Source organism: Phascolarctos cinereus, unplaced genomic scaffold (assembly GCF_003287225.1).
Source record: "Phascolarctos cinereus isolate Bilbo 61053 unplaced genomic scaffold, phaCin_HiC Scaffold_1;HRSCAF=81, whole genome shotgun sequence".
Taxonomy (NCBI): Eukaryota; Metazoa; Chordata; class Mammalia; order Diprotodontia; family Phascolarctidae; genus Phascolarctos; species Phascolarctos cinereus.
Genome location: NW_027555514.1, coordinates 169,817,186 through 169,840,368, shown reverse-complemented (window position 1 = coordinate 169,840,368; position 23,183 = coordinate 169,817,186). Strand labels below are relative to the sequence as shown.

At 40.4% G+C, this 23,183-nt stretch overlaps 1 protein-coding gene across 7 annotated transcripts in view; it reads left to right on the top strand.

The window, feature by feature from the left end:
* The window catches only part of PFKFB3 (6-phosphofructo-2-kinase/fructose-2,6-biphosphatase 3), a 120,264-nt gene extending 97,437 nt beyond the window's left edge, over window positions 1-22,827 (top strand). For 4 of the 7 annotated variants that reach the window (XM_020965019.2, XM_078154941.1, XM_020965016.2 and 1 more), the window contains 9 exons: window positions 2,307-2,431; window positions 7,833-8,040; window positions 8,362-8,508; window positions 9,389-9,493; window positions 11,063-11,192; window positions 11,705-11,767; window positions 11,860-11,924; window positions 14,640-14,801; window positions 20,136-22,827. In XM_020965019.2, the coding sequence (XP_020820678.1) occupies window positions 2,307-2,431; window positions 7,833-8,040; window positions 8,362-8,508; window positions 9,389-9,493; window positions 11,063-11,192; window positions 11,705-11,767; window positions 11,860-11,924; window positions 14,640-14,801; window positions 20,136-20,171 (1,041 nt within the window). In that variant the 3' untranslated portion in view covers window positions 20,172-22,827. Of the gene's footprint in view, window positions 1-2,306; window positions 2,432-7,832; window positions 8,041-8,361; window positions 8,509-9,388; window positions 9,494-11,062; window positions 11,193-11,704; window positions 11,768-11,859; window positions 11,925-14,639; window positions 14,802-16,579; window positions 16,603-20,135 lie in introns of all 7 variants that reach the window. The other 3 variants (XM_020965018.2, XM_020965014.2, XM_020965017.2) reach the window with 3 other exon arrangements.
* Window positions 22,828-23,183: the final 356 nt, after the last annotated feature.

Genomic DNA, 23,183 nt, shown 5'->3' with positions numbered 1-23,183 from the left:
GTGAGAATGATCTAATGTATTTATTTACAGTTAAAATCCTAGGTAACAGAAACATGCACATATGTATGTCCATGTTTTGTAGGACTCAGAAAAATCAAAGTCGAGTTCACGTGAGATTGTAGGATCCAGTTAAACTGTCTGCCTTTAAGTAGATTGTATGTAATAAAACTCTTCTTCCACACTTTCTGTTTGAGGAAAAATACTGTAGTAGACAAGTATAAATGAAATAAAATGAGTAATGCACTGGACTACATTTTGATGGGATAATATTTGACACGCTGACAGCACTAAATAAAGGGGTCACACTAGACCCTTCATCCCAGATGAAGGAGCCTGTATTTGCCTTTTCATTTTCTTAGACACTAGACCCGGAGGTATCCCTAAAAGTGATAGCAGTTACTTATAACCTACCATCTAGTAAAGGGATTCTTAACCTGGGGTCTGTGAACTTAGGTTTTTTAAAAATTATTTTCATAACTGCTATTTCTGTACAATTGGTTTCTTTGGTAGTCGTATTTAAAAAAAAAGATTTTGTGAACCTAAAGACATTATTCTGAGAAAAGGGGTCCATTCCTAAGCTGTTCATAAGACTGCCATGACACAAAAAAAAGATTGGGAACTTCTGTTGGTAGATTGTTAAGGAAAGGGAAGAGTGGAAACCGTGGTGAAATAGTTTATGGCGCAGTAATTCAAATCAAGAGTTTCACTGAATTTCTTTGTTCTTATCCCCTAAAGTTCCACCTGGGAATAGAGCAGGTTTCAGTAGCTTTTAAGTAATGAGTCATCTTTCCTGTAATTATCTATAAACTCAGGATTTGTTTCTCAGTTCAGTAGACCATTCAGTCAGCTCTCAGCATGTGTTTGGGTGTAATAACAAGGTGGCACTCGTACCACTCTGTTTCTCTACCTTTACGAAAGGTAGCGACCAGACATGCAATTCATTGGTTTAGTGAACTCCTGGGTGAGTAGCTCTCTCTACCATTGCAGGCCAGACTCCATTTTTTGCAACTTACTGTCTTAATAAATTTCCTGGAGAACACTGAGTGACTTGGGTCACATAGCCAGAATACATTGGAGGCAAAACCTGAATCCATGTACAGTGCCTAGCATATTTTAGGTGCTAAATAAATGCCTTTTTAATTGACTTCCTGGCTCTAAGACTGTTCCTTATCTACCATGCCAGGCTGCTAAATTTAGTATTGAAACAACCATATAAATTAGAGATATCCATGGTGCTCTTGGGTCTCTAGGTGGTACAGTGGATAGCATGCCAAGCCTAGAAGTCAGGAAGATTCATCTCCCTAAATTCCTAAGTTCAAACCTGGCCTCAGACACTTACTAGCTGTATGACCTTAGACAAATCACTTAATTAATTCTTTTTACCTCCGTTTCCTCATCTGTAAAGTGAGCTGGAGAAGGAAATGACAAACCACTTTGCCAAGAAAACACCCCAAAAAGGGTCACGATGAGTCAGTCGTGACTGAAAAAGGAGTGAGATATTTGGAAAATAGACACAGGAGGAAAACCGGACCAAATTTTGAAGAGCACCTTTTGCTTACCTTTGTATCCTCTGAAGTTGATTATGAAGAGAAGGCAGGATTTAAATAAACCCTTTGGCCACCTTAGCCTTATTTTACCCATTTATTTAAATGTTTTCACTTAGCAAGTTTTTATCAGTAGTCTAGTTAAGAAACGGTGTTACTGATTGAGATTCTCACTTGTTTCCTTTATCTTGCCTCAGTGAAAAACAAAGCGAGGGAAGTAGGCAGGAGAGCGTGGGGGCTCAATGACCCACAAACTGGGTGTTCCTTGTCAGAATAATTGAGAGTGAACACTAGGCTTTGTTTCTGGGATGGGAGGAGGAAATAGGACTCACAGGCGGGGGTGCCTCCTGAATTACCCCTTTTAGTATCCGCTTGTTCGTGTTAGGCACATAGTAGGCACTCAGTACATACTTATTAAGTTAACTGGAGGGTCGGACTGTCTGGTGACTTAGTCATTGAGTTCATAATGAAACAGTAAATCATCAGAGACATTCATACATGGTCATTACTGAATCTCTTGGATGCCTTTTCCTGTCTTCAGTAATGGCTATGTGGAAGATGTGCCCTTCATACTACCCCTCACCCTCTTTATATTCAGTTTCTGACTCTCTACCCAAATTTTTTTCAACACTGGGTATTAGGATAATCTTTTTTATCCCGAGGCCTTCTGCGCTTTCCCCTATTGAGAGCCCCAAATCCTGATTAATCTGAACTGAAAGCCTTTCTGTATGACTCATCAGCTGCTTTTTTGTGTTGTTGCAGGAAGTTAAACTCTCCAGCCCTGATTATAGAGATTGCAGCTCAGCAGAAGCCATGGAGGACTTCATGAAGAGAATTGATTGCTATCAAGTCAACTATCAGCCTCTTGACCCAGATAACCATGATAGGTAACTCAGGGAAATTCTCATTCTCCCTGAAATGGCCCTGCTTTGATATTTACTTCTGTGTACCAAGGAAAGACATTCTTAAGATGATCTTAAGGCATGTTATTATTAGCATAATTATTGTTAATTCTAAAACCTTAGAATACATCTTATAGTTCTCCTTGAAAGGTTTGTTAAAGTTACCCCCTTTATCCTCATTGTGTTCTTGCAAGGTAGATATAGGCAAATGAGCTTCCCAAGTTAAGGCAGAATCATCAAAAGTCCTAAGTAATAAAGCCAAGGATGCTATTTCCCAGTCCCTTGTTCTTGACGTAAGATTTAATTTTATTTTCCCAAAAATCTATTTGGGATCCTGATAACTGACTGTTGTGAAACATCTGGCTTAAAGGACTTGTGAGTGATGGCTCACCATGACTTTTAGCACCAAATTCAGTCTCTTCTATTTGGTATTTAAAGCCCTTCACAACCTGGCTTCACTCTGCTTCTCCAGGCTTAGTATACATTACTCTTTTTTAATATCCCCAGCATCTAACACAGTGCTTGACTTATTTTTGTTGTTTAGTAGTGACCCCATTTAAGGGTTTTTTTGGGCAAAGATACTGGAATGGTTTGCCGTTTCCTTCTCCAGCTCATTTGACAGATGAAAAAACTCAGGCAAACAAGGTTAAATGACTTGCCCAGAGTCACACAGCTAAGAATTGTCTGAGGCTGAATTTGAGCTCAGGTCTTCTTGACTCCAGGCCTGGCACTCTTATCTGCTGTGCCACCTACCTGCCTCATAGGTGCTTGACCTATAGTAAGCACTTAATGCTTATTGATTGATCCTTGCACTCTTAGTTCTAGATATACTGGTTTTATGTCACACATACACAGGACATTGTCTCCTGCTTTATGCTTTTTCCCTGGCTGTGCCTCATGCCTGGAAAGGCACTCCTTTTTCACATCTACCTCTTAAAATCCAGTTTCCTTCAGAGTTCAGCTCAGGAGCCACCTTCTATATGAGGCCTCTCCTGAGTTCCCCTCAACTGCTAGCATTCTTATACTCCCACCCCAATTACTTTTATATGTTTCCTAATTGTTTGATTTATTCTTTGGAGTGAGTAAGAATAAATATACTGGGGACATGGACCTCAAGACTGCCTTAACTCATCTCTTCATTCCTTGGTACATTGATTTTTGTCATCTTTCCCTTTTCCACTCTCCTCTTTTCTCTTCCCAAGTCCCATAACCCCAGTATCTAGGGGGGAGAAGCCAGTCTGTATTCTGCCAGTATTAAGCACTTTCTTTGTTTGGACTTGGGGACTCTGGGATTGATGTCTGCAATATGCCACGCTCAGACCTGTTGGGCTTTTGGGATTATCCCAGCCACTGTTTTAGCTAAATGAGGGTGTTGAGAGAGAAATAGCCTTTATGTGGCACATTTGGGATCTGAAAAGGGGGGAGGGAGACTTTCTTAATGAGCAAGGATATGGGACACATACTGTGATGGATTTGTGTTCATATATTCACTAGTGCATAGCAAAACCTCTCCATGCCTTTTTATTCTCTTGCCTATATATTTCCATAAATCCTCTGTAGAAGATCTACCCAAAGTATGGGAAGACTTACTCTAATGTTTCATGGGTAAAATGCTCTGACTATCCATTGATTTATATCTAGTCCTTGCTCTCACTACATCATTGTCTCGCCTCGACTTTTTAGTCCTATGTGTCCTTGTGATATAAAAGTCATCATCGGTCATGTGCTGCCCCCTATTATCCCCACCCACCCCATGAGTGTATTTTCCTCGCCTTTTAGTGACTGGCAATTGTAATTCTTCTGAGAGAAGTTGTAGCAATATAGTGTCACTGTGAGAATATTCACGTCATTTTATTCCTTACATGAAGGAACAGGGTACATAATATTGTAATACCCCTGTCAAAAAATAGAATAAAAGAATTCCTTTGCTCTCAAAGAATTTGTAACCTAATTCTTGAATTCCTTCAAGGAGGAATTCTTGTGAAAATGTTAAGCAGCATTAAATTGACTTATTTTTAGAATTTTTCTTTTTTTGTCATGAATTTGACAAACACCAACATGTTATGAATATTTCCTTACACAAAGAGGAGCAAAAAGACTGAATATGGCACCATGATTCTCCACCAACTGCCATTCATGGAGCAGGCAAGCCAGCCAAAGTGATGCAAGATACCTTGGGGGGAAAAAAGGGAAGCAGTATATCCAGGCCAGTCAAACTTCCATCATCTCTTCTTATCCCCTGTTGGAGACAGCCCAGGACCCTGAACCCAAGAGTCTTGGGAACAGCAGTGTCCTCCAGACCTGCTGCCTGCCCATTCCCCCAGCCATTGCTGTGGGAAGAAGTCATTGTGGAGAAGGGGCCCACATTCCTCAGTCCTCACTGCAGTGACCGCTGGCCAGCTGCCACCAAGGTGGATGAGCATAAGAACCCTGGGGATGGCAGCACCGCAGACTACTGCTGGTCCTCTTCTTAGGCCAGCCCTCCCTGCCATCATCCTGGGAAGCTATCCCTGTGGAGATATACAGAGACTGACAACTGCTTGTACAGATTCGACAGCCACAGTTACTGAAGACCCAGAAAAGAAAGTTATTGTCACCAGAAGTCCTCAGCACTGTTGTGGCTCAGCATCAGAAACTGATGATGATTTTATCAGTGGAAATGACATCACAGAAGTATTTGCCATTGTACCCTAAGCACCATGGGAACTTTCCATCTGACTTGCAAATAAAATATCCCGTATATATTGTCCACCTTCCAATAGTTCTTTGAGAGCAGAGATTGATGAATTCTTTTTGCAGATACCAAGTGCTTAACAAATACTTTATTCATTCATTCACTGTTTATAGCTTTGTTTTCTTACATATTAAATTTAATACGATTATATGATATATAAAATTAATATTATTGTTATAATTAAACTTAATAATATTTAATATGATGGGATTTAAATTTAACATGATAATTCTAACACTAGATATTTGTGTTTTTCCCTTCTTAACAAATAAGTATGATCAAAAACCATAATCCTACAATATGTTGTTTACAGGAAACACATTTGAAAAAGAGTGACACATACAGGGTAAAGGTAAAAGGCTGGAGCAGAATATATTATGCGTCAGCTTAAGTAAAAAAAGCAGGGGTAGCATCCTGATCTCAGACAAAGCAAAAGCAAAAATAGATCTAGTCAAAAGAGATAAGGAAGGAAACTACATCCTGCTAAAAGGCACCATAGACAATGAAGTAATATCATTACTAAACATATATATGCACCAAATGGTATAGCATCCAGATTCTTACAGGAGAAGTTCAGGGAGTTACAGGAAGAAATAGACAGCAAAACTATACTAGTGGGGGACCTCAAACTCTGCCTCTCTCAATTAGATAAATCTAACCACAAAATAAACAAGGAAGAAGTTAGGGAGGTGAATAGAACATTAGAAAAGTTAGATATGATAGACCTCTGGAGAAAACTGAAGGGGGATGGAAAGGAATATACTTTTTTCTCGGCAGTACATGGCACATACACAAAAATTGACCATGTACTAGGGCATAAAAACCTCACAGTCCAATGCAGAAAGGCAGAAATATTAAATGCATCCTTTTCAGATCATGACATAATAAAAATTATATGTAATAAAGGGCCATGGAAAGATAGACTAAAAAATAATTGGAAACTAAATAATCTAATCCTAAAAAATGATTGGGTCAAACAGTAAATCATAGAAACAATCAATAATTTCATTCAAGAGAATGACAATAATGAGACAACAGTAGTCAATGACTATAGTAATCTATTATTTGATAAACCCAAAGACCCCAGCTTCTGGGATAAGAACCCACTCTTTGGAAAAAAAACTGCTGGGAAAACTGGAAAAGAGTATGGCAGAAACTAGTCATAGACCCAAATCTCACACCATATACCAAAATAAAGTCAAAATGGGTTCAGGACTTAGATATAAAGGCTGATACCATAAGTAAACTGGGAGAACAAGGAATAGTTTACCTATCAGATCTATGGAGAACAGAATTCATGACCAAACAGGAGATAGAGAACATTATGAAAAGCAAAATGGATAATTTTGATTACATTAAATTGAAACGGTTTTGCACAAACAAAGCCAATGCAACTAAGATTAGAAGGAAGGTAGAAAATTGGGAAAGAATTTTTACAACCAGTCTCTCTGATAAAGACAAATTTATAAGAACACAAGCCATTCCCCAATTGATAAATGGCCAAAGGATATGAACAGACAGTTCTCGGATGAAGAAATTAAAGCCATCTATAGTCATATGAAAAAATGCTCTAAATCGTTATTGATTAGAGAAGTGCAAATCAAAACAACTCTGAGGTACCACATCACACTTATCAGATTGGCCAACATGACAGAACAGGAAAATGATAAATGTTGGAGAAGATGTGGGAAAATTGGAACACTAATACATTGTTGGTGGAGTTGTGAAATGATCCAACCATTTTGGAGAACAATTTGGAACTATGCCCAAAGGGCTACAAAAACGTGCATACCCTTTGATCTAGCACTAGCACTTCTAGGACTATATCCCAAAGAGATCAAACAAATGGGAAAAGGACCCACATGTACAAAAATATTCATAGCAGCTCTTTTTGTGGTGGCAAAGAATTGGAAATTGAGAGGATGCCCATAAGTTGGGAAATGGCTTAGCAAGTTGTGGTATATGAATGTAATGGAATACTATTGTGCTATAAGAAATGATGAACAGGCTGACTTCAGAAAAACCTGGAAAGACATATATGGTCTGATGCTGAGTGAAGTGAGCAGAACCAAGAGGACTTTGTACACAATAACAGCCACATTATGCAGTGACTAAGGTTGTTAAACTGAACCCTTCTCAGCATTATGAGGATCTAAGACATCTCCAGAGGCCTCGGGATAGAAAATGCCGTCCACATCCAGAGAAAGAACTATGGAAGTCGAATCGCTATCACTTATTTTTACCTTCTGTTGAGTTTTGTTTCCTCTTTCTGATGGTTCCTCCTATTGGTTTTAATTTTTATTTACAACTTCACTAATGTGAAAATATGTTTAATGGGTATTTAAATGTAAAACCTATATCAGATTGTGCACCGTCTTGGGGAGGGTCGGGGGGAGGAAGGGGGAGAAAAATTTTCAACTCAAAAGCATATGGAAGTGATTGGTGATAAATCAAAATAAATTAATTTTTAGAAAAAGAGAAGAAGAAAACTTCCATCAAAAAACAAAAAAACAAAAAAACTCCAACAAATAAGTATGGTCCCAGCGAACACATTCACACATTGAATTTACAGTCTCGTTTTACGAGAGATTGAGATGTTGATGCATAATCCTGTTTTCGTTCATTCTCTCTGTGGTTTGGGTTTCTTTACAGGGATCTGTCACTGATCAAGGTACTTGATGTTGGCCGACGATTCCTGGTAAACCGAGTCCAAGATTACATCCAGAGCAGGATAGTCTATTACCTGATGAACATCCACGTCCAGCCCCGAACCATCTACTTATGTCGCCATGGGGAGAGCGAGTACAACGTGCTAGGAAGGATTGGTGGAGATTCTGGCTTATCCATCCGGGGGAAGAAGGTAGGAGCCAAGAGCAGAGTGGGTGTGCTTCCTCTTCAATTAAGGGAGCTAATCATATAGTCTGGTATGGGAATGTGGGATGGTGAGTTTTCTTACACTGTGTTTGAGAGATAGGGAAGGAGGATTTCTGCAGCTAGGGGCCGAAGGTGGGTGTGCTGGGGATGTGCTCTGACTCTGGGGCTCTGGTTCTTTGGTTAGCTGTAATGATGAGAGGGGCAGCGCTGGGTGGCAGAGTGAAAGGTGAATTCTCTGCTTCCCAAGAGGCTGGAAAGTAGTGTCATGCATCCAAACTCTCTCCATGTTGCTCCTTGACAATTTCAGTTCTCTGTTGCCCTGTGCAAGTTCCTTGAGGAGCAGAATTTGAAGGACCTTAAGATATGGACCAGTCAGCTTAAAAGGACGATCCAGACAGCAGAAGCCCTCAAGCTACCTTACGAACAGTGGAAGGCCCTCAATGAAATCGATGCTGTAAGTATGTCTATCTGGCCATTGTGGTTAGAAGATCTGGGTTTGAAGGGTGGGGCAGAGAAGGGTGTCTTTTTTTTTCCCCCTCCATTATATTTGAATTTACTTTAAACTTAAATACAAAATGAGAAAAGAAAAAAAAGACATTTCTATGTACACAGCAGAACATGAGAGGACTCGATATAAAGCAATAAATTTCCATTTCAGGAAGACCTATGTAATAAAATACTGTACATTATTTTCAAAGCTTGTTTCTCTTTTCTTTGCTTCCTTTTATGTTTTCTTTTGTCTTCTGCTATGTACTTTTTACTTTTTTTTTTCCCTTTACCCCAACCCCCAAAGAAGGCTACAATTAAGCACAGATATATATGTGTATATGTGTAAATATATATGTATGTATACACATATATATGTATATACACATTTATTTATATATAAAACATATATGTATACACACATATACATACATATGTATAGGTTAATATACACATACACACACACATATATACATGTATACTCAAATCCATATATGTAAAACCACATTATGCTCATTTCTACTTACCATCTGTTTCTCTACAAGTAGATCGTATCTTCCTTTATAAGTCCAAGTCTTTCCATATTTTTCATCATTTCCTACACCACAGTGTTCTGACCCAATCACATTCCATCTGGGAGATGGTGAGAATTTTCCCCTCAATTTTTCTGCATTCGAAGGGCATTTTCTTAATTTAGCTAGGTTAAGAAGAAGGCAAGTGAGGAGGGCATATCTCCATACAAGTAATCTTGAGATGTTCTGACAAGTCTTTTCAGCTTTGGCCTATGGGCTTGGCTCTGATGGTTTGATAGCGACACCTTTTTGTGTCTGATTGTTGTTTTTCTCTAGGGAGTCTGTGAAGAGATGACCTATGAAGAGATCAAGGAAACTTATCCTGAGGAGTATGCTCTTCGTGATCAGGACAAATATTATTACCGCTACCCTACTGGAGAGGTATATTTGTTGGGGTGTGGCTTTCTCCTTGAAAACAGTTGGGTCACCTTTTTTGGCAAACCTTCTTTATCTGCATTCATTGACAATGGCACTGTGTAGCTGGAGGTGCTCTGTGGGCCTTGGATCAGGCTCAGAGCAAAGTTTGTTTTGGGTATTTCAGCTTACGCTTTACATATAATAAAACAGTAGATAGGCTTATAGGAACTTAGACCAAAGGCAGGTGTATGGAACTTAAAGGGGGGAGATAGGTTTGTTCTTTTTTTTTTTTCCCCTTTTCTTTTTTAAGGCAGTTAGGGTTAAGTGACTTGCCCAGGGTCACACAAGCTAGTAAGTGTCAAGTGTTTGGTCTGAGACCGGATTTGAACTCAGGTACTCCTGACTTCAGGGCCGGTGCTCTATCCGAGAGATAGGTTTGTTCTTAAACATTGTGCCCTCTGAATGGGCAGAAGGAAAACTTCAGTGAATGGTGATTTCTCCCATTTTGAGCATAATTGATATACAAAAATCTGGCTGATAGAAAAAGATCAAGTGTAATTAATCATATAAAATATAACTTTTATAATTCATCTCAAGATTTTGCTATTTTAAAAAAATCATTTCTGCTTAGATTTTATTTTTATATTGCCTTCATTTCCAAACCTGTCAGTTCTCCAAGCAACTGTCTAAAACAATACATTACAGATCTGTGTCTGGGAAGGGAGCTTCCACATGGGGTGTCCCTTCTCTAATGAAATTACAAGTCCCATCCGCTTCCCTCCTCCAAAGGTGGAGAAGGGGAATCAGTCTAGGCTCCTTGGAGGCAAGTTTCTCAGATGATCATTCCGCATTGGGGGAAGTCTCTGAGCATTATCCCCTCAACAGTGGAGCCAGCAGTGACAGTATCTGGGAGGAAATGACCCACCTAGTATAAACCCTTCTCAGAAAGCCAGAATCCAGCCTAAGGCCATGTTGCTGGTAAATTTCACCTACATTCTCCATGGAGAGAACTTCCAATTCATTTTTAAATTTCTTTCCTTGCTGACCAAAAATGAGATCTTTGTCCTAACTGATCAATTACTTGCGAATATCCTATTTAACATAAATAAGAACAGAGACTGTTCCCCCCTGCTTCATTTGATGCTACAGATGCCAAATTGGACAGCAACCTTTTTCTCCTGGAAGTGACAGGTAGGACCCTCCAGTACAGAGCAAAGAGGCTAAACAACAATGATGGCTAGTGTACTCCTTCTATAGAAAATAGCCACACCAAATCTTTAATGATACCCAAGCAACTTGCCTTTTCTAGAAAGCAATTTTTTACTTTAATCTAGAAAGGGATTAGCTTCTCTCCCCTTTCCCCTTACCCATTTGTGAGAGGCCCAGGGCTTTAACCTAGACCATGAAAATTGGGACCTCAAGAGAGCCTACCTGAATGAGAATCCCTTCTGCATCACCCTGGCAAATGTTCATTCATTCATGCTTTCTCCTCATAGTGCATGATTTATTCTCCCTACATTTATAGATGCGGTTGTCTCAATATCTTTGCCTTGGATGAAGCTTCTGGAAATATATATCCCTTTTGTCTTTCAGTCTTATCAAGACCTAGTTCAGCGCTTGGAGCCAGTGATCATGGAGTTGGAGAGACAGGAGAATGTATTGGTGATTTGCCACCAAGCTGTCATGCGTTGCCTTTTGGCCTATTTTCTAGATAAGAGTGCAGGTATTGCCTATTTTTTTTCCTTTTGTGTGGGGATGGGAGGTATTGTTTTTGGCGTTGACATTTAGCAGCTTCAAGACAGTGGTGTTTGTATTCTGTAATTCAGAATCCCAGCCCTGTGACTCTGATGTTCTCTCATGATGCCTGTTTCCACTTAGTTCCTCTTCTGTAGAAAGCTCTATGTTGCTTATAAACCTTTTATGTAGTACATATTTTTTCTCTTACCTTTCAGTTTAGCAAAGTTGCTTTCTGTTAAAACTCCTTGGCCATATGGTAATCAAACTGACTTTAAAGAAAGAGTCTTGGGAACAAGTCCAGTATTTTAACAATATCATTAAGCCATCTGGAGAGGTGTTATTGGAGCTTTGGCTTCAACATACTCCTTACATTGTGAGAGTTTTCTGTGACTTTTAGACCTTTCTCTACTATAGGGAGATTAGATCTTTGAGATACCTTATTTTAAGGCCCGCTGTATATGAGACCATGTCTGTTTTCCTTTCCTTTCCTTTCTTTAGATGAAATGCCGTATTTGAAATGTCCCCTCCACACAGTGTTGAAATTGACACCTGTGGCATATGGTAAGTGGCTTTCCAGGGGTCAAAAGACCTTGTCCTGGTGGGGCAGGGGAGATTCCTAACTAGAACTAACATTCTATCTCCTTATCCCTTAGGTTGCCGTGTGGAATCTATTTATTTGAATGTCGAAGCAGTAAACACACACCGGGAAAGGTCAGAGGTGAGTACCCACCCTGATGCCTCTGACTTCAGCCCAAGAGAATTGGTTTAGGAAGCAAAGGACTTTTCTAGGGCCAGCTGTGGAGGACTTTTATGGATTGGGAAAGGACTAGTCAATATTAAATAACTGCAAATAAAGTCTTCATTGTTGGTTTGTATATTCAATGGTAATGTATACTTGAGTTGGCTCTTGTGGTAACTTTTTGTTTGAAATAGGCCCAGGTGACTTTTTGCCCTCTCCTTTCTTTTTATGTATATTGGACCTATCATCTTTTTTTTTTCCCTGTCTGTGTCATGATCTCACAATCTTTTCACATTTTATTTTTACCTCCCTATTGATAACACCTGACTTGAGAATTCAGTGGAAGGTGAGGGTAGATGTTCTTTTTAAAAAAAAAAAACCCAAAACTTCCCATTATCTTCTTTCTTCTTTTCTTTCAGATAGATCTAGAATTGCAATACCAGGTTTTAGAACTCATTGGTTGAATCAACATTGGTAATCACAATTTGGACTTGGGTGTAGAATGATCAGGAATAGAAAAAAGAGGAAATTGGAGAGAAATGGAAAGAATGGAGAGAAGCTTTTCCAAAATCATTAGTCCCCAAGTCTGTGTACTCTGGACCTGGCTGATTTCTCCTTCATTGAGATTTGAAACCAATTAGGTTGTATCTCTGACAAGAGAAATCAGATAGGGACTGACCTGAAAGTAAGTTTGAACCTACTTTTATGTAAGTTTATCTGTCTAGAGACAATATGGTATGGAGGGTAAGAGAAGTGGGCCCCCCCCCCCAACCAAAGAAGACCTGGGTTTACTTGCATTCTTGACAAATGCTGGCTGTAGGATCTGGGGCAAATCACTTAACTAACCTCTTAGAAGTCTTTTTTTTTTCTTTTTTTTTTTTAAAGGCAGTTGGGGTTAAGTGACTTGCCCTGGGTCACACAGCTAGTAAATGTCAAGTGTTTGTTCTGAGGCTGGATTTGAACTCAAGTCCTCTGACTTCATGGCTAGTGCTCCATCCACTACATCACCTAGCTGCCCCCCTCTTAGACTTCTAAAGCAACTCTCTTAAGTCAGTGAGTTGCAAAGGTGGTTATACTTTGCACTGGTAGAGGTCGTCCCCTTGAAATTACAGGTCCAGTCCTTGTCTATCAATATATAATATCCTTTTACCAGGGATACGATTCAAATTTCCCTTTTCCAGCAGGGCAACCTGCTGGCATCATTCCTTATAATAGACCTGTCCCTAAGGGAGGAGTCTGGTCTTAGGACCTTAGCTTGAGGTGATGTTTGCTCAAAACACTTCTTGGCCTATAGTGGGGAATTTAACCTAGCTGGGTCTGAATAAAATTAAAGAAATGCTTTGAAGATTGGAAAGGCCATCCTACCACATTCTTAAATGAAGAGCTTGGCCTGGGCCAATGATTGAGCAGAAAGAAAAACACACCTGTAATAGTAGGACCTCAAGAGCCACGTATTCACCAAGTATTTTACCAGGTCGCTGTTGTGGTTTTTTTTCCTAGGTCCAGTTAGGTTGAACCAAGTTCTTGGTTTTGGGCTAATGACTCAGGCCTGAAACCAACTCTTAACCCCCAGCCAGAACCTAAACCATCCTAAATAGAGTAGGGTCTCTCTCTTTTTTTAAAAATAGGTTTTATAGATGGAAAGTCCATCCTTTCTCTCAGGAACTTATTCAACCAATTAGAAGGTTAACATGTGACTTGGCAATGTTGGTCCTGGCTGGCTGGCTTCTACCTCCACTGACAAAAATGATCAGTACCATAGTCAATCCTCTCATGGACCTGTTTACTTCCTGTTCTGAGCCTGTGGAGGCTGTGAATAGTCTCATTGAAAGATAGAGATGTTCCAGTGAGAGGTTCCTTGATGCTGGATTGCCAGCATACCTAGTCAGTTGCTGGGAGGCTAAAGAAAACATTTTTTCCCCCTTGCTACTATATTTCTCTGATTTTTTTCCTGGGATAACTCTAGCCTCTTTCTTGTCCAATATGTAGCTGGCTTTCTTTTCCCAGTTCTATCTCCTTCCCTCAGTTTCTGGGAGCCAGAGAGGGAGGAAGGAGGAGGGTATGTGGACCTGGAACAGCTTGTCTCTGTTCTGAATCAAAAGTGAGAATTGCTATTAATGTTTCCTTTTATCTACTGCCCTTCTCCCTACTTTTCTGCAAAAAAAAAAAGTCATGTTTGTGTGTCTCTTTGGGGATAATCTGGGGGGAAATGCAAGGGAGGGAGGAGAGAAACCCATTTATTTATTTTTACTTGGGAATTGTTGGCTGAACAGACATTTTCCTCACCTGAGGTCTCTTGGTAACTTGCTGTATAATCAGCAGCTTGGTGGTGAAGTGCATAGAATATGGGGTCTGGAATCAGGAAGACCTGAATTCAAATACAGCCTCAGAAACTTACCAGCAGCGTGACTCTGGGCAAGTCACTTAACCTCTGTTTGCTCAACTGTAACACGGGGGTAATAGCAGCGTTTCCCTTCCAGGGTTGTTAAAGCACTTAGCACAGTGCCTAGCACATAGTAAGCACTATATAAATTAATGTTAGCTATCATCATTATTATTAATATTATTATGATTGATCAAAGTCTAGAAACAGAACAAACCTTTTTTTTTTTTTGCTGTTGTTTCCTTCTCCACCCCCTGCCCCTTTCTCCCTTCAATTTCCCCTTATAACTCTTTTGTCTTTGTCCTGATTAGGAAGCAAAGAAGGGACCTAACCCGCTCATGAGACGCAATAGTGTTACCCCACTAGCCAGCCCTGAGCCCACCAAAAAGCCTCGCATCAACAGCTTTGAGGAGCACACGGCTTCTACTTCTACTTCCCTGCCCAGCTGCCTGCCCCGGGAGGTACCCACACAAGTTAGTTGACTCCTTTCTCCTTCTGTCATCTCTAAGCCTATTGCGTAGAGAAGATAATAATTCTATTAAGGTTCAGAAAGTTCTTCTTTCTAATATGCCTTTCTGTAACCCCTTTTTAAGGGAAGAACACAGAAGTCCTTTGTGTATGATCCTCTGGAATAGGTAATAGCATGGTGGCATCTTCCCACCTGATGCCTGATAGAACTGCATAGACACCTGCTTTCCAGGCAGATTCCTTTACTTGGCAGAATCAGGCAAAGCAGGAAGAAAGCAAGGAATTAGCCCATTTTGTACTCTTCACTCATGGAGAGATTAGGGTTGCATGGTGGCCAGTTCTGTATTGGATCCGTGGCTGAAATATGGAACAGCTCCCTGTGGGGCCTCATCTGACTAGATATCATTAGCCAGAAACGGTATCTTGTGCTCTACTGACAGGCCAAATCCGCTTTGGTGCTGGTCTTTCATTCTCTGTCCTTGGATGTATGTGTGTCTGTTGGAGGAATGCATTTGGAATCACTGATCAAGGCCACCTTTGTGGGGGCAGTAGTGAGTGGTAGAGAGTATTGTAACAGAAATCAGTCATGACTGGCTCACCAAATTAACCCTGAAAACTGTCACTGGCCTCTCTGATGGTTAGCTGGGGTGGGGGTGGGGGGGGTGTTGGGGGTGAGGGTGATACATTTAATGTAGGGTGCTGAAATTTTTTTTCCTCCTTCCCTAAAAGACAGCTTCTTAAAGCCATTTAAAAACCCACTGTAAATCCCTCCCCATAAATGTAGGTAGCACCAGTCTTATCACCTAGAACCACCATCCTCTTCCTTCTGAGCTCTGTCTTTCCTTTTTTTTTTTTTGTTTTAAGCCTTGGCCTCCTCATAAGAGCTAGGCCAGTCTTCAAAAGATTTAGTGCTAAAGATTTTCTAAATCTGTGACTGAGAACATGGTTTGTGTTTGAGTGTTTTGCATTTTTGAATTGAATTTTCTGCTTTGTTAGCTACAGATTATCACTCCCAGCATTAGCCTTCCCAAAGCTCCCTGATTCTGCCCCTGGTTATAATCTGTACTTTTTTTTTACAAAACTTTTTTTTTTTTAAATAAAGCCTGTAATGTCTGATATTTGGCATTCCTATGAAAATGGTGGAGGATTTATAGGACTTGGAGAGAGAACAAGAGTAGTATCTGTAGTATCTGTAGAAGGTGACTATTGGCAATGTCAGGGGGATGACGTAGACATAGGTTATAAAGTACGGATGATGCAATGTGTACCTTCTTCCATTTTCCCTCCAAATTTGGATTTGGTACTAAAGCTTTTTAGGGGAAGGAGGGAGGAGGCTGAGAGTTCCCATCTTGTCCCATTCTAGTACCAGTTCAGCGTCAGAGAAACTTTAACCCACCCCATTGACCTGGGCTGCTGATTCATCCCTCCTTAGGCAGCCTCTGCTCACAGTGGCTTACCATGCCTGTCTCAGATTTAGTGCAACACTTGACTGATCAGCTTTCTCCCTATTGCAGCTCAGAAATCCCAAACTCGAGCAGTTTGCCTGAAGCTCTCCCACCCCTACCCTGGCATAGGGCCATACCTGGCCACTACGGTTTTTTAAAAGACATTGTCTAGTTGTGTAGGCATTTGGAATTGCTAGCAAATAAACTTGAAGTTATAGGCTGTCCTGGTAGCAATAGGGTTTGCCATGATAAGACTAATTACTGATTTCAAATGCTGTTTTCGCGTCGTTACCTTCTTCTCCTACTGACCTTTCTCTCCGCTTTTCTTCTCTCTGCAGCCTTTACTAGGGAAAGCCTGTTTGTAAGTATTTTTCTCTGAGCTATTTATAACCTCTTCTTCCCTCCTCCCATTCCCCCTATTCTCCTCTCTTTTGGGTAGTACACAGTTTGGAGTCTGTGGCTTGTGAAGCCTATAGGCCTGTGGAGAGGGGGATTTTTGGAGAGAAGAAAAGAAAAGCTTTTGGAAAAGTTGGAGCATTTTATGATTTAAGTTACTCTTTTATCAGAAAGCTGCCTCTGTTACTGACATGGCTTTGCTTCTGCTCTTCCTTTTCCTACTTGGTCTCTTTGGGTTTCTGTTTGCAATTGGTGGTAATATTAAACACCACCTGGGTCTCAGGTGTTGGGGGAAACGATTCCCTACCTGGGCATCTGTCTCCCTATTGGGGCACATAGCCTCCTATTAGAGCCTGGTAAGCTTTAATAGTCAAGGAATCGACTTTAGGTTTCCTATTATTGCTGTTTCACTAAGCATATTGTGTGATTCTTTTAAAGGACCTATTTCTGTGTGAAAATAGCAAATTAACCACTTCCATGGGCATTTAACCTTTTGTGTTCAACTCTTTCTTGGCTTTCTGACAGGGAGGTTCTCGTAAGCAGGCCCTGGGAAGTTCAATATTTCAGTAGCAACCTATTGGCAGCCTGACTCTTCCCTGCCCATTTCCTTATTTAATGAGTCAGGTTACCTAGTTCAGTATGCAAAATTAGAAAGAGATTAAGATTGCTGCCTGATAAACTTAGAACAGTGGATCATTTCTTTAAAAAAATGGGCGTGTTCAGCCCTGCCTTCTTAAAAGAAAAGAGGGTCACTATAATTTGATGTGATCTAGGCTCAGTTTATTTGTGCTTTGGCCACAATATTTCCATTTTACCTCCCTTTAAACAATATAAGCTCCATAATGGTAGGGACTATTTTAGCTAACTTTGGTGTTTGGGCCTAGTTGCAAGTAGGACTTCTGCATTGTATACCTTTTTCCATCCCTTTATCTAATAGAGCAAAAGTAGGGTGTCTCACCTCTGATACTTGTTTATCATCTCTGTTGATGTTATTTTAAAATTTCAAATGTGCATTACAAAAGGAAATAGACTAAAAGATCATTTTCTTCCCATTCTGTTTTTCCTTCTCGTGCCCCAACTCTATGTTTAAAAGACAGATTGTCTGTCACCCGTTCTTCAAGTTTTCTCCTTACTAACATTTGAATAGGGAAACATGGCTCAGTGCATCCCCCTTCTCTCTTTCCCTGGCATCCTTGAGTGGCAGCATCTTGGCTTGTGTTAGGACTAGCTGTTCCAAGGGAATGTGATGCAGGTGTTTGGGGTAGTATTGTATGGAGAACTTCTCCACCATTTCCCTCCTGTCCGTCTGTCCCTTCCTTCTTCTCACAGTGTGTTCTGTGGGATTAAATTATGAGATAGTGTGTGTGTGTGTGTGTGTGTATGTGTGTATCCTATGCTTAGTGTGGCTCCCTGGAGTATTATTGTATGTGTAATGCATGCCACAAGTCCTGGTTTGTGAGAGGACTACAGTAGCTTTGCATCTTAAGGTGCAGAACTCTAGGCTCATACAAGAGGCATCTGGACCATTACCCTTGCCCCTCTCTCCCCAGAGTGATGCTTTGGTAGTAACCAAAAGCGTATGACCTTGGGAAAAGTCAGTTTTATCTTTCTGGACCTTCCTTTCTTTGTTTGCCATGACTTTTCAGCTCTAAATGTTACGGTCCTATGTTGGTACATATTTATAGATTAAACTTTGTCTACCTAAGTGCCAGATCCCAAAAAAGCTAACACCTCACCCCCAACTCCAGAAGACAAGTGTTAAAGTTCTTGGCAGACTTAGGTTACAGAGTGGACTTGGGAGTTTTGTCTAAATCCTAATCTTTGGGCAGGCTGCTTTGCTTCCTTGGATTGAGATCTAAAGGATCTTGTGTTCTTAGGCCTAGTGTAGAAGCCTCAAACTCTGAAGTTGGCCCCACAACTGACCTAACCTTACCTTCCAGGGATTCCCTTGCTTAGGTCACCTAAGGCTTGTCAAGATGAGTGGGCCTACCAGGTCCAGGTTTGTGTCATAGGGTTGGGGATAGACTCAGTTAAATCTCAGGACAATAGAGTACTTTTGTGACTTCTGTGTAGGACTATTAGATTGGAAGGTACTCCATAGATGAAACTAAGAAAACTGCCTTGATCTTAGGGTTCTGGTTTTGTTTTTTTTTTGACCACTAAGGTAGACTCAAAGTGAGAACTGTCATAAATACTGTAGTTTCCTTATCACCTTCTTCCCCCACTCCCACACACACCTTTAAAAAACAAAACAAAACAACCTTAGTGGGAAGGGAAGAGACCAAGCATCTTAGGGAGTAGCCTTATGGTTTATTTCTTTTTCTTTTTGAGACCCTTTGATGGGCCTCAGAAAAGCTTGAGGTCACTAATGCTAAACAGTGGGGAAGAATCTATGGTAAGCATCTAAATTAGGGGTTCTTAACCTGGGGGCTGTGAACTTGTTTTCAAAAAACAGTTTGATAAATACGTTTGAGTACAGTTGATTTCCTTTGTAATCCTATATATTTTATTTTATATATTTAAAAACATTCTGAGAAAGGGTCCATAGGTTTCAGCAGTCTGTTGGAAAGGACTGAGGATTCCTGAGCTGAAGTCTGTGGCTGGTGTGTTTTGTTTTTGTTTTTGAGGTTTGTGTGTGGCAGTGGTGCTTCTTGTTAAGACCACCCTAGTCAAAATTGGTATGTGAGCCCTAGTGATTTGGGGCCCTAGCTGAAATGCCTCTATCCAAGTCCATTTGCGTCTATCTCCTTTCTCCCTGGCATTATCGCTGACTTTCTGCATTTTTCTTCCATCTCCCCCACCCCAGGAGAGTCAGCCTTCCATTCTGGGCATATACCCCCAAATTCATATAATTTTGCCCTGTATTCTAAGCTTGGTACAGATTCTTATGGCTATTTTAGCATTCTAGTGCTCCTCCCAGCCAAATTGTCAGCAGAGCTTTGGGGAGGGGAAGCTTAAGCGTGTGCAAAGTACCCAGTGAACCACTAAATAACATAAGGGGAGAAATTTTCCTTCGTAGCAATCAGTCTGTGGACAGGGACACTCCCCTCTAGAAAATCATTTTTAACTGTTTGGTTTTATCCCTTAAACACTCCCTCCAGAGAATCTCTTCTACTGTATTTTTAATGGTTTGGTTTTATCCCCTGCGCTTCTTGACTTTTCCTACCTTCTTTTCTTCTTCTCTTATGGCCAGAAGAAAGGCCTTGTGTGTGTTTCTTTTTTGTTGTTGTGTGTTTTTAAAGCCTGCATGCCCATGGGTAACTCTCCTACTTTTGACTTTGTGGTTTTGATAATAAATTTACATTGGCTCCCTGGGATGCCCTGGCCTCTTTGGGCCCACTTTGCCAATTGACACTCTACAGAACTATATTCCTTAGCTTTTTTTTTTCCCCCCCTGTGTGTGAGAGAGGTCTCCCCCGCATGATAATGAGTCTTTTGTTTTAAGGGCTTGAGTGGAAATAAACTAACTCTTTTCTTTTCTCTTCCCCTTCAAAACAGAACCTGAACCTGAATAACTCACAGAACCAATTTTGACTCTTCCTGGAACTCTGAAACAAATGAAACCAGTTGCATTCCATTGCCATTTCTAAAGCTTGGCTTGTGCTCCTCCATTTAACCTGAGGCCCAGATAATCCCAGCTGCTTCTTCCATAAACTGACCAAACTGTTGGGTGAGGGCAGGATTTATCAAATGACAATGCAGTACTTTTGACTCCAATCACCAACCACCTTGTGGTGACTTAAAGGCAGTGTATAGCCCTCCTAGTATGAAGAATCCATCGTTTTCCATTTTCCTTACTTCTTCCTTATTTTTTCTCATCATCCCATTCTTCATTTTCAGTGGATGTCTGTTTGTGGCAACCTGTCTGGAAAGGCTTGAGAAGTATGGGGAGGGGAAAATTAGCTGAGAAGGGAATGTCTGCTTCTTTTCTCCCTTTCTACCTTACCAGGAAATATTTCAGAATGGCAGGTCGGAATTTCTTAAGGTTATAGGAAAATTCAAGATGGCTGGCCTCCTAAAGAAACCATCTGCTTTTTTTTTGGCTTGGCTTCTGAAGACAATACTTCATTAGGAGTAGAACCAGCAAGTAATGGCTTGGAGATGGTGTACCCGAGCAAAATTTGGATTTGGAGAAGTAGACGTCTTCCTCTTCAGGAGTTCCAGAGTCAGAAGTCTGCCTTTTGACTAAAGCAAAGACATTACTCTCCTTTTGTATGTTTTCATTCAGAGTCTTTGTTCTTTCTTTAAGCCAGATGTGAGAATGGGCACCCATCACCCCTTGCACAGAGGGGTGTTTTTCTGAGTTTGGAAAGATGCCATTCTCTTTGAACTGCTTGTATTTGCACCATTGTGGAAGAAGTAGAATGAGAAATCCGTACCTTTGTTCCATGGAACTTGGACGTTGGGTCATGCATCATAGAAGCTGGGTCAGATTGTGAAGGAAGCATGATGAACAGGGAATACAGACAGGGTTAGGAAACATCTGCGGGGCAAGGCTTGTTTCCCAAAGAGTTGCATAGCACTGATTTGAGACTGGCTTGGTATGAAACCAGCTGGCTGTGAAGCAGCGTGGTCAGTGAATTGACCCTAGAAGGTTGGAGGGGGAGGAGGAGGAGATCCTCTCTCTAGGATTCTCTTCTCACTGTCGTCTCTTTCAGGCTGGACAGAATAGCCAGTAGGAGGAAGAAGACTGCCTGGTTTCAGTTATTGAGCAGCTGCTGTGTCTCTAGCCTTGGGCCAGGTGCTCAAAACAGAGGAGGTGAGGATGGCTATATAAGTTTGACATCATCCCTGTCATGCTAGAGGCTATCCTATTTGGAGTGCAGAGGGTGGGGAAGACTTCCATAACACACAAATGCCCTTCAAATGACATTTCCTCTTTGCCCAGTGTTCCACAAGTGGGAATAGAAAAAGAGGAGTCCGTATAGGGAATGCATTTATTTTACTTCAGGGAGGAGTTAAAATTGGTGGGGAGAGGAAGAGACAGACCACAGTGCCTCATACCATAATCAATAAACATTTCTTAAGCGCCTACTCTGTGCCATGCACTATGCTAAGCGCTGGGGATATAAAAAGAGGCAAAAGACAGTCACTGTCCTCCAGAAAGTTTAGTTCCTGTGTGCTCAGAATTGTTCCACTGTCACCAAAACAAAACCAACCCATCAGTGGGGGCTCATTATAGAGCTCATATCTAAGGCTTAAGACATGTTTATTGGCAGCCCATTAACAAGTAGTCCTACACATAGATTGCCATAAGCCTAGGATTCCCCCCCCCCTTTTTTTAAACCACCTTGAGTCATGTCAGCCGCCCACCTTTCCTTGTGAATGTGCAAGCAGGTACAAGGGCGTGTTTGTATGTGAACCATATAGTTTTGGATTCACTTTGTTCTTTATAATAGGTTTGCTGGTAATCTGCTTTCTTGGACTCATTTCTGTTTTTAATTGACAGAAAGGGGCCAAGAGTAGAATTTTGTTTAATTATTTTGTTGTGAGGGTCTTTATCTGTAGTGTATTTTCTGTTTTTTTAAAATTTAAAACAAGCTATTTTTTCCTAACAGGAGGATTTTAATTTGGGAAGAGTAAGGAGGATTGAGTATATCCAGAGATCCTGGAGAGATGCTACTTACCTTAGAAGCTAGTAGTGGTAGTAATAGTAGTAGTAGCCTGAACTACACTGAAGCATTTCATTAAGGGGTGTGCTTAATAATGCACAGTGGGGAAGGTCTTGCTGGGACTACTGACTTTTATTTTTACTATGTTCCACTGGAACCAGTTTTTCTGAACTTTGTATATTTGTTTGGGGGACACAGCTATTTTTCCTCCCGTTCTATCCTGAGAGTGGCAGAACTCTTTTTAAGAATTAAGGAGGGGGAGAAACTGATTGAACCACATCCATGATACTGTTTTTATTTGTAATACTTGAAATTTATTTTTTTAATATTATTTTGATAGCAAAAATGCTATTTATTTATTTAATGTGTATGATAGTGCCAGGTAAGAGAGAGAGAGAGATGTTTGGGGGGGGTTAGGGAGGGTTTTTTTTCCTAAACTTGTGACTTATTAGGTGTGCTTTATGTTTGTCTTAAATAATTACCTGGGATAAAACTCTGCTAGCTTGTAAACAGGGTATGCCTTTCAGAAATTTGTATATTTTGCAGTTGCTAGACAAATAAAATATCTTGTTACAGTATACTGTGGAATGTATCTGATTTTTATTTGAAAAAAAACTTGTTTCATGATTATTACTATTGGTATTATTTTAAGTAGCACTAATTATGCTGTACTGTAATACCAGACATGAGAGTTCTTTTCTTGGAGGTAAAATTCTTCAAGTCCCTCTGGGCTTCACAGAAACACATTAGTTACATTAGTCACTAACTAGAAACATCAGTAATTTTACAGAAACATTAGTTACATCCATGAATTTGAGGAAGAATATGACATTTAATTCAAGTATCAAGGGCATAGTAAATGCAAGATGTCCTGTTCATAGACTCATTTTTATACTGTTGAAATTTGAAAGTCGATTTCATACAGGCATTCAGG